Source organism: Pteronotus mesoamericanus, unplaced genomic scaffold (genome assembly GCF_021234165.1).
Source record: "Pteronotus mesoamericanus isolate MK-2021 breed Mesoamerican mustached bat unplaced genomic scaffold, CSHL_Meso_final contig_502, whole genome shotgun sequence".
NCBI lineage: Eukaryota > Metazoa > Chordata > Mammalia > Chiroptera > Mormoopidae > Pteronotus > Pteronotus mesoamericanus.
In genome coordinates, this window is record NW_026555187.1 from 2,031,141 (window position 1) to 2,042,533 (window position 11,393).

General features: G+C 52.9%; 1 protein-coding gene across 1 annotated transcript; it reads left to right on the top strand.

Annotated features, from left to right (window-relative positions):
• The first annotated feature begins 8,605 nt into the window (after positions 1 to 8,605).
• Positions 8,606 to 10,757, top strand: GDF15 (growth differentiation factor 15). The gene is made up of 2 exons (XM_054578730.1): positions 8,606 to 8,861; positions 10,120 to 10,757. The coding sequence occupies exons 1-2, from the start codon at positions 8,618 to 8,620 to the stop codon at positions 10,755 to 10,757; spliced, it is 882 nt and encodes a 293-aa protein (XP_054434705.1). The 5' UTR covers positions 8,606 to 8,617.
• Positions 10,758 to 11,393: the final 636 nt, after the last annotated feature.

The following is an 11,393-nucleotide window of genomic DNA, read 5'->3' on the forward strand; positions in this document are numbered from 1 at the left end:
CACCGCCGTATATTGCTAATGATGTCCCCCTGGGAGTTTCACGGCCCTGGACCACACCTTCCTGGGACTATCTAATGTCCTAACCCTCAGTCCATGTGAATGTGACATTACTTTGTTTTTTTTTTTAAATTTAATCTTTATTGTAATTTTTTTCCATTACCATTTAGTCTCCTTCTATCCCCCTCCCTCCACAGTCACCATGCTGTTGTCCATGCCCATGAGAGTCCTTGCTCCTTTTTGCTCAATCCTTCCACCCTCGACCTCCTCCACCACTACCGGTCGTCTGCTCTCCGTCTATGAGTCTGTCTCTGTTTTGCTTGTTAGCTCCGTTTGTTCATTAGATTCTACATATGAGTGAATTGACATTATTTTGGAAAAGAGTCCTTGCAGATAGAATTAAGTTAAGGATCTTGAATGAGATCATTCTGGATTTACAGAGGACCCTAAATCTAATGACAGGTGTCCTTCAAGAGAGGAGAGGAGAGAGAGAGACAAAGAAGAGGAGAAGCCATGTGAAGACAAAGGTAGAGAATGGCGTGACTCAGCCACAGTCCAAGGACACCTGGAGCCACCGGAGCCGGCAGGGGCAGGATGTGCTCCCCTAGGGCTTCCGCGGGAGCAGGGCCCTGCGGACCCCTGATCACAAACTCCTGGCCCTCAGAACTGGGAGATAATACATTTCTGCTATTTTTAAGCCATCCAGTTTTTAGGAATTTGTTATAGCAGCCAAAGGAAACATACAAGCATACCTCATTTTATTGCATTTCACAGATACTCCTTTTTTTTTTTTTTTACAGAAAAAAGGCAAAACCCTCCTCCAACAAAAACATTTACAACTTGCTTAAGACTCAGATGGTAGGTAGCCTTTTTTAGCAATCAAGTATGTACATTTTTTAGACAGAACGCTGTTACAGTCTTAATAGACTACAGTATAATGTAACCATTAATTTTACTTGCGCTGGGAAATGAAAAGACTTATATGACTTGCTTTGTTGAGATATTTGCTCTATTGCCGTGGTCTGGAACTGAACCTGCACGATCTTGGTTCTTTGTCCATAGTGACACTGGGCTTGGTCCTTGAGAAGGCGCTTGTCTGAAAGACCACAGAGCTGGACACAGACACTCCAGCCCTGTGTGGTGAGGATGGGGCCGCGGGGAGGCCCCTCAGCCTCGGGAACCTGGGGAGAGAGCAGGGAAGGTTTGTTGGAACGTGGGACATAAAGCTGGAACGGGAGAGACAGGCAGAAGTTTGCCAGCAGCGGCTGTTCTTTCCAGACCTGCCCAGGCACATCGAGCCTGGCTCTGGCTGCAGCTAAGACATCACCGCCCGACCACCTAGATAATAATGGTTATTCTAAAATACTGAGATTGTAGTTCTAATCAAGCCTCATCTATTCAGTGTTGCTCTGTAAGGGGTAATACTGAGAAACTGAGGTTTGGAAATGTTAAAAAGAAACAATAATCTCAAAATGGAGTCATTCTGCTGTAAGCCCCACCAAAATTTAATGCCGAACCCGCTTGTACTTTGAGCCTCTCCCAGGAGTGGAATTTCAAACCAGTCGCTCTGGAATTTCCTGGTCAGCACTAGGGAGGTGGTCTGTGTGACAAGACCCCCTGCCTTCCCCCCCACCCCCAAAGGCGACCTTGCCTGAAGCCATTCACTCTTTTAACTTCCTTGCCCCTCCCCCTTTCCGCCCGTGAAAGCTGTCCATTTTGTGCAGCTCCTCAGGCTTTTTTATTTACTAGATGGGATGCTACGGACTCAATACCCGAATTGTTCAATAAAGCCAGTTAGATCTTTCAATGTGCTTGGTTAAGTGTTTGCTTTTTAACGGCAATAGGACAGCAGCTCTACTTGCCCTTCGAATTTGTAGAGTTTAAAATAATTCGTATTTTGGCCATCTCCTGCCATGCGTGTGTTTGTCTCAAGTCACGAGAAACAAGCATTAAAAGTAAGTTTGTGTGTTTTCTTGTGTGTTGGTCGCGTTTGATGAGGGCGACCGTGGCCAAGTGGTGAGGGAAAATTCCGGGAGGCTGGGGGCAAGCCAGGCGGAGGGAATGGCCTGACCCCCGCCTCCGCGCTCTGTTTACCTCCGCCCTGCCTTGGCCTCCGGTAAGATTGCAGGGTCCTGGCCTGCTGAGCTCACTGCTGGCTGGCTGCCGCAGCCTGCCCCGCGCTCCTCCCGGCTTGGCCGCAGGACTGGCTGTGAAGTCATCAGCGAGAGATGCTTCCAAGGGGAGCCAGATGGGCCTGGCTGCCAGCGCGGCTGAAGCTGGTGAAGCAGAGCTAACGTCCCCCTTTCCTCTCCCCTGGGGATCTCCCAGGCCCTCCCTGGCGCTGTGTCCCCTTGAGAATTTCCAGGAATAAAATCAACTAATGTGGACGAAAGAGGGGCCACATCCTAAACCTGACAAGCTCATGGGAGGCCCTGCAAACTCAGAGACCAAAAATAACCACATAGGATGGTCTGAAATTAAAACTTCTTAACTAAAAGTGAGTCATGGCAGGTAGTCATGTCCTAAGCCAGAATCTTCTTTAGCAAAGGCCAATCTTTCCCTTAAGCGAGCCTGTCTGTTGTCTTTTTGCATCTATGATAACACAGCTTTGGACGGTCAGAGTAATCTCCTTTTTCTAGACCCTGCAGGGCACAACCTCCCCCCAGAGTAGGACACCTCGCAGCCTCTCATTGTTACCTTTGTTTAAAAATCCTCACCCAAAGACCTTTTTTCATTGTCTTTAGAGAGAGAAAAACATCAATGTGAAAGAGCAGCATCGCCTGCACTGGGGATGGAACCCACATCTTAGGTCTGTGCCCTGACCAGGAATCGAACCCACCACCTTTTGGTTATGGGAGACACTCCAACCAACTGAGCCCCACTGCTCAGGGCCCTCGTTATCTTGCTACCACGTAACATCTCTATGTGTATAAATGTTAATTATTAACTATCTTGTACCCTCCAATGTAAAAGAATTATTTGTTTCTCCATTTTATGCTTTATCCAACCCCAGAGATTTCCCTGATTTGTTTTCTCCCAGCTCCCTCATCTACCACCAGTGGATTTCATGTGACCCGCCCCTGACCCCTCCTCTGATTCTAATGTACGAGGGGGGACCCTAAAAAAAATGGAATTATTTTCTGGAGGGCAGGCCTCTTGTGGTACAGGCTTCCCCCACGAGGGAGTGTTCTAAAAACCCATCTGTATCAGTGTACCTGCTGGCATTGTTGTGAGAGGCTGCATTTGGCTTCAGTGAATTTTTTTTTAAGATTCTTTCAAGGGGTTTGTCCATTTCATGATGGGTGATTTATGAGCGCACCTGGCCACACTGTGCTTGCTGAGTGTTCGGCAGTTTTTGGCCAAAAATGGCGTGACCCCCATACCCCAGCCCCCGCTTTCACCCAATTTCCCCCGAGTGACTTTTCTTTTGTTTCCCTGGATGAAAAAAAGTCCTCAAAGGGAAACATTTGGCCAATGTGGAAGAGGTGAAACAAAAATGGCAGAAGCACTAAAAAGCATCAACATCAATGAATCAAAAACTGTTTTGAACAGTGGAAAATATGTCTCAATAGATGTGTCGCATCAAATGGAGAGTACTTTGAAGGTGACTGAAATTTAAACATGTAAGAATAAATACACAATTTTTTAAGTAAATTCCAGGTTTTTGGTTTTTGGGGTTTTTTTTTAGTCCCCCCTCATACAAAATAAACTGCAAAAGTGCCATTCTCCAGAGCATTTTTTCCATTATTTGAGATTTTGCTTCCCAGCAATTGTCATCACTTTAGCCCAGATAAACTCATAAAATTCTCTACAGGTTTAGACGTTTCTTACGTTGACACTGATTACTGGTCCTGCTCATAAAGGAACAGGTACTCGCTCACGGGTCAGCAGCGTCACTCCTGATTATGCACAGTGGGCTACTACACAGCCAGGGGAAGGGCGGCCCTCCCAGCAGATAACAAGGAACACTGCTGGGCGTGGAGCTGAGTGCAAGATGCCAGACAGGAAAGAGTGCATTGCTGCTTTTGTTATATCACTATATATGCCGGATGCTGGGAAACTCATCCGTGGTAACAGGTGGGCATGGCGGATATCCAGCATCAGGGAAAGTGATGGGAGAGAGCCCAGGGTGCTCCTGGACTGGGAATATTCTAGAACCTCATCCAGGAAGCAGTCCCATAGGACATACCATTGTAAAATGTCATCGAGCTGAACAATATTAGTCCTTTTTCTTATGAAATTTGTACCTCAGTCAAAGCTTAAAAATGAAAAAGCAGAGGCTGTGGGATACATTCTGGAGACTCCTCAGAAAGTTAAACATAGAATGATGGTATGACCCAGCAATCCCACTTCTGGGTGTATCCCCACAAAAATTGAAAACAGGTCTGTGAATCTTGTATATGAATGTTCATAGCAGCTCTATCCACAAATGCCAAAACATGGAAACAACCCAAAAGACCACCGATGGATGAATGGATAGACAACATGAGGTGTATTCATAGAGTGGAATATTACTCAACCATGAAAAAGAATGAAGCACTGACATAGGCTGCAACGTGGATGAACTTGCAAACAGTCTGAGAGAAGCCAGACACAAACAGCCACACAGTACGTGATTCTATTTATGCGTGTGATGTTGTGACTTATAATATGAAACACATATTTGGTCTTCTGCCCCCATTGCTGACACTGAGCTCCTAAAATCCTTGGAATTTCCTGTGAAGAGGCTGAGAAAGGTGTGTTGTCTTATGTTAGGGAGGTGATTTTGTAAAACGAAGGATGCGGCCTGGTGGCCAGTGGAGCCACCCATGTGAACAGAAGGGTAGAAGTTTCAGTCCCACCCCTGGGGAGGGGAGAGGAGAGGCACTGGAAACTGAATCAGCCACCGGCAGCCAACGATTTAATTAATCACGCCTATGTCATGAAGGCTCCGTAAAACCCCGAAGGATGGGGTTCCCAGGGCTCCCAGGTGGGTGGGTACGCGCAGGCACCGCGAAGGCGGCGCATGTGCAGAGGCCAAGAAAGCCCCGTGGCCCTTCCCCACACCTTTCCCTGCGCATTTTTTCCATCTGGCTGTCGATGCTTATCTTGTAATATTCTTTGTGACAAGTCAGTAATCTAGTGAGTAAATGAAGTCAGAAGTTCTCTGACCTGATCTCGCAAATTAATCTAACCCAAGGTAAGGGCGTCGGAACCTCCAATTTATAGCCAGTAGGTCAGAAGCACAGGTGGCAACCTGGACTTGTAATTGGCATCTGAAGAGGGCTATGGGGCGGGGACAGTCTTGTGGGACTGAGAGCCCTGAACCTGTGGGATCTGACATGTTCTCCAGGTAGATGGTGTCAGAACTGGGTTGAATTATAGGGCACCCCGCCGGTACGGGAGAATTCTTGGTGTGGGGAACCGCGCTCCCGACATTGGAAATTGGGTGCAGAATGTTTTAATATAAAATGTCCACAACAGGCAAATCTATAGGCAGAAAGCAGATTAGTGATTGCCAGGGGGTGGGGGAGGGGAATGGGAAGTGACCGCTAATGGGGACGGGTCTCCTTTCGCATGATGGAAATGTTCTGGAAAAGATGGTTGTATAGTATTATGGATGTGCTAAATGCCCCAGATTTGTTCACTTTTCAAATGTTGACTTCCCTGTTAGTTTCCTGGGGAGACTCCTACCTGGACCATCCCAGGAGAGCCGGGGAGGTGAGGGGAGGCGGCTTCCGAGAGCGCCCAGCTGTGTGTTCAGGACTCAGGCGTCCTGACAGAACACAGCCTTGACCTGCGCAGCCTGCATGAACATGCACAGGGTCTCATGGGCGGATCATCCCTACAGCCCTTCCTGCCTGTCCTGCCCCTCCATTTTCTCATCACTAGAGAAGCAACAGGTCTAAGTGGAAGGAAGAGGCTGGGTTAAACCTCCCAACCAGCCGCAGTCAGGATGGCGGGTGAGCATCTGCTGCGAACCCAGGGCTTCATGGGGGGGGTGGGGTTAGGGTTGCCTCAGGCCGCCCCCCCAACCTTATCTGGCGATAATCCCACTGCACAGAGCTGAGGCTGAGACCCAGGGGCCCTCGGCTTGGCTGGCCGAGCACAGCCAGTGGGTTTGCGCTCGGGGAGGGGACTGGACCCCGTTCTCCCAGTGGGAACCTTGCTGTGAGGCCCCCATTGGTCCTTGCACCTCTTGCCTGCAACCTCCTGTCACACTTCACGCCCTCCCACCATCTGCTCATCTTCTCCGCGGCACAGGGACCGGTGACCGAGGCCAGGAGCCCCGAGCAGTGGAAGAAGGTCTGGGTGTCCTGGGGGGAATGTGTATGGAGCACCCCACGCCCCTTCACCGTCGGGTGGCTGGATTGGGCACCAGCCCTCCCTCCCCTAAACCACAGCGCTCCAGTTCCTTGCCCCTCCTCTCTGGGCCCAGTCAAGGGACGGGGGCCCACAGTGGCTTCATCCTTGCCCCAGCCTTCCCGGAACCCCCAGTCTGAGGCACAGAACCAACACAGACCCTCCCAGTCCCTTAGCAAGGAAGTAACACTGGAATTTGATTCATGTGTCAACCCTCCGCATGTGCAAAGTCCCCACTCCCTGTGTGTCCTCCCCACGGCCCTGACCCAAGTTCCATCACCACCTTTTCCAGATGGGGAAACCGAGGCTCTGCCCATAGAAGCCCTGTCTCCTACATGTGAGAGCCAGGGAGAACAAGGGCAGGAGCGCCGTCCCAGGCTGGCTGCTCTGGAGCTGACAGCTCTCCAGGCTGTGGGACTCGGATCGGGATGAGCTCCTGGAGGCTTTCACATTTGGGAAAAACTACAGACAGGGAACTTCAGGGTCCCGTCCCAGGCCTAGAGATGCCAAGGAAGCAGATGGCCAAGTGGAAGACCACACACGCACGAGGTCCCCTTTGCAGTCACCCCTACAGCCTATGCACCTACTTGTGCCTCTGGGGTTTGGCTCCTTATCCGTTTATGGAAATGCGTGTGGACAATGCCTGCAGCCCGGAGTCCCGTGAATGTTGCTGTCTCAGTATTATTGATCTGCAGGCCGCCACCGCGTTGCCCTGCTCACGCACGGGTCGGCATGGCCTCCATGGCCCTTGCTGACCTTGCCCTGCCATGTGAGGATTACTCAGCACGCTGGCCTAGCTCTGGCGCCCGGCCTCTGCTAGTGCGTGTGGAGGTGGCTGCGGAGGGAGCCCCAGCTCCTTGCTTAGTCATCCTGGCGCCCTTTATTGAGCATTCGCTTTGTGCCAAGCTGGTAGGGCAAGAGGCCCAGCCTCCTGACCAGCTGCAATCAGGACGGTAGGATGAGCAGATGTGTTTCCTGAGCACCTCCTGATTACCCAGGGCATTATGGGGCCTCAGGATCTTCCCATCGCATGGCACAACCCCACTGCACAGAGCTGAGGCTGAGACCCAGGGGCCCTCGGCTTGGCTGGCCGAGCACAGCCAGTGGGTTTGCGCTCGGGGAAGGGGTTGGCCCCTGTTCGCCCTGTGGGAGCCTTGCTGTGAGGCCCCCATTGGTCCTTGTACCTCTTGCTTGCATGCTCCTGTCACACTTCACACCCCCCCACCACCTGCGTCACACAGCCGGCCCACCCTCCCCATGGCACAGGGACCCGTGCGCGGGGCCAGGAGTCCTGAGCGGTGGAAGAAGGTCTATTGGACCCAGGGGAGGGCATTCCTGGGGCACCTTCTGCCCCTTCACCACCTGGTGGCTGGATCGGACACCAGCTCTCCCTCCCCTAAACCACAGCGCTCCAGGTCCTTGCCCCCTCCTCTCGGAGTGCCCAGAGTAGAGTTACCCTGTCCCAGCCTTCTGGGAACCCCCAGTCAGGGGCAGAAGGGCTGACACAGACCCCGCCGGTGCTGAGGGCCAGGCCTGGGCCTGAGGAAGGAACGGGGGATGGGAGCACCAGCTGAAGAATGAACAGGAGTTTCTCAGATAAGGATGAGTAACTGCTAAAAACACCCAATACACGAAGCACCTACTACATGCCTTGTTTTGTCCCTTACACAGCATGTAACTTTCTCTCCAGTGAAAGTCTCAGACCTTATTTTCTAGATGAAGAAACAGAGGTGTGATGGAGTGGAAAGTGCCCCAGGCAACACTTTTTGGCTCTTTCTGGCCTTTTCTCCTTTGCTTGTTTTTCAACATCTTCAGCCTTTGGCCCTATGGGGAGAGGGTGGGGGGGTGGGGTGGACGGAAGGGAACACCACGGGGGAAGAAGGCCACATCTTAAGCTCTTGCTATGGAGTTTGGCACATAATAATAAGTCCTTTTTGAGAAAATCATTCTTCCCATCAGCCCACCAAGCGGGGATGATGTCCCCATTTCACAGAAGAAACTACTGAGGCTCAGAAGTACTCCTGGGAGGGGCTTCCCCAGCCTCTCCAGGGGCATCACCCTCCAAGCATCTCCCCCTGGAAAGCACCCTAGACCCTGCCCAGCTGTGATCCCTGGAGTGTTTACTGTGCACCCCGGGAGGGCTGGGCCGGGCGGGCGGGGGCGGACAAAGTCCGAGGAATACAAAGGCCTGGCCAGCAGCAGCCGGTCAGTCGCAGCTCAGAGCATTGAGAGCAGAGCCACGCAAGGGCGGGGACGCCCGACACCGTGCTGTCCGGCGATGCTGCTGCTGCTGCTGATGCTCTCGTGGCTGCCGACTGGAGGGGCCCTATCTCTAGCCCAGGAGCACCTTCCAGCCTTCCCAGGACCCTCAGACATGCACTCCAGCCCGGATGTCTCCAGATTCCAGGAGATGCGGAAACGTTACGAAGATTTGTTGGCCAGGCTTCGGGCTAACCAGACCTGGGAAGACTCGAACCCCGATCTCATCCCTGCCACTCAAGTCCAGATACTCACCCCAAAGCGTGAGTGAAATCTCAAATACACACCCCTAACCCTAACCCACCCAAGCAGCTTCTATCATCTAACCAGGGGTTCTGAGTCCCAGAGCACAAAGTCGAGTCTCAGTTTCCCCATCTGTGAGCCAGACAAGAGCGTTCCCTATCAGGGCTGATGGGGGAGCTAGCGACCCTGTTGCGTCTTAGCCAATGTTAAAGAGGAGAGTTACATTTCCTCGGATAGCAGATGGGGAAACTGAGGCCGAGAGAAGCCAGCGATTCTCCTGAAGGCTCCCAGAGCCTGGAGAGCTCTGATATGAGGTCGGGCCTGGGCAAATGGTCCCTGTCTAAGATGTAACGGATTTGAGGGTGGGTGGGATCCAGAAGGAAGGATGCAGGGGCGGGGGCGGGGCGGGGGATGGAAGGGAGAGTAGGCAGGACTTAGTGCACAGCGACCGGCAGAGCCGACCCAGGCTAGTTGGGAATCTGATGCAATCGCGCTACAAGGCACGGCTCAAGTTGCACGTGATAGGTGCCTTGAAACAAGGAGGGAGTATTTTCGCGGCCTCCACGGAGGCTCCTGGAGGCAGAGGGAGAAAGATCCGGGCCGCGCTAGGACCTGGGAGGGGTGGCGGAGAGGGTGTCAGACCCGAGGAAGTGCTCTTATCCGGCCCTAATTCCATAGGTGCGGTAAGACTCCAGGTAAACCTCTCACCCTCTCCGAGCCTAGCGAGCCGGTGGTGCTCACGCAGCAACTCAGACCTCAGTCCCCATAGTATCCCAAACACCTGTACCAGACTGGAGGTCTGCGACCGGGGAATCTGGGGCCGTTCATTTCTCAGCTAGGAAACAGAGACTCAAGGAATTGAAAACACAGCGGCTGGTTGCTGAATCCCCAGTCCTAGGCACTTAGTAGGCCTTCAATGAAAATGTTTTTGACTGCCAGAAGGCAGAATCAGCATTTGAATCTCAGGTATTTATTCATTCTGCCAAATATTTACTAAGTACCTACTTCGTGCTAGGCACGGTGGTGACCAGGCAGACAGAAACCCTTACTGAGATTCAAATAGGGGCAACGAAATGATATAGTACAATAAAATAAAATACAGTGGTGCCTATTTTAGGCAGGCTGGAAGAATTCAGGGAAAGAGTGTGGCTGGTGAAGAAGCAGTTTATGCAATGGCCACGAGGTGGCATCCAATCTGGCTCGTGGGAGGAAGTGGGCACCCTCATGCCCGGCACAGAGTAGGCCCGTGGGTGACTGGCCTTCCTCTCTCTCCCACAGTAAGACTTGGACCAGGCGGCCACCTGCACCTGGGCATCCCTAGGGCCAACCTGACAAAAGGGTTTCCCGCAGCCTCCCGCCTGCATCGGGCCCTGCTCAGACTGTCCCAGACGGAATCGAGCTCGTGGGATGTGACACGGATGCTGCAGCGTCAGATTGGCCTCGGAGTCTCCCGGGCGCCCTCACTGGGCCTGCACCTGCTGCCGCCTTCCCATCGGTTGCTGGCTGCATCACCTTCCTCCCGGCTCCGGCTGGAGCTGCACTGGCGGCCAAGCGCCCGCAGGGGACGCCGCAGCGCGCGCGCCCGGGACGGCTGCCCGCTCGGGGAGGGGCGCTGCTGCCGCCTACAGAGCCTGCGCGCGTCGCTCGAAGACTTAGGCTGGGCCGACTGGGTGCTGGCGCCGCGCGAGCTGGACGTGCGCGTGTGCAGTGGCGCGTGCCCGAGCCAGTTCCGGGCTGCTAACCGGCATGCCCAAATGCTGGCGCGTCTGCACCGCCTGAAGCCCGAGCTCGCTCCTGCGCCGTGCTGCGTGCCCTCCAGCTACGAGCCGGTGGTACTCTTGCACCGGGATAGCGAGGGCCGCGTGACCCTCACGCCCTTCGACGACCTCGTGGCCAGTGACTGCCACTGCTTATAAACTGACCTAGGCCTTCGCTGACGGCACATGCGCAATGGAGGTGACCTGGCCAGTGGAACGGGCCAGTGGGACCTGAAATAGTCTATCATAACCACTGCCGTCTGCGGCCTCTCGCCTACACCGCTGTATTTATAAGTTGGTATTTATTATTATTAATTTATTGGGGGGTTACTGGCGTGGGAACCAGAGGTCTTGGGGAGGACTGGTCCAGCAGGCTGTGCATTTATTTAAACTCTGGTTAATAAAAATGAAGCTGTCTAACCTGACTCCTGTGATGCCCAAACTAGCTGTGGACCTTGGGAGGAGTCTGCCCCTCCCTGGCCCCAGTTCCCACAGGAGACCTGGTATGGGGGTGAATGGCAGGGGTCAGGGAATGAGCAGTGGGGCGTCCTCAGTGATGAGAGGCAATCGGATGTGTGTTTTAATGGCCTCAATGGCAGCCTGGGACAGATCTCTCTCTCTGTCTCCATGCTTGTCTAGCACCCTGTCTCTCTGGGTGTCCACCTCTCCTCACCTCTCATTACTCCTGTTTCCAGATGAGCTAAGATGTCATGGTATATTAGAGCAAAACAAACTTAGAGACCAATTCCAAGACCGCGTTTTACAAATGGGGGAACGGAGTTAATGGCAGCGTTA

Bases quoted from the DNA above. Each gene is read 5' to 3' on its own strand.
- GDF15 (XM_054578730.1), top strand. From the start codon at position 8,618: ATGCTGCTGCTGCTGCTGATGCTCTCGTGGCTGCCGACTGGAGGGGCC. The intron at 8,862-10,119 runs GTGAGTGAAATC...TCTCTCCCACAG, and splicing joins CCAGATACTCACCCCAAAGC to TAAGACTTGGACCAGGCGGC.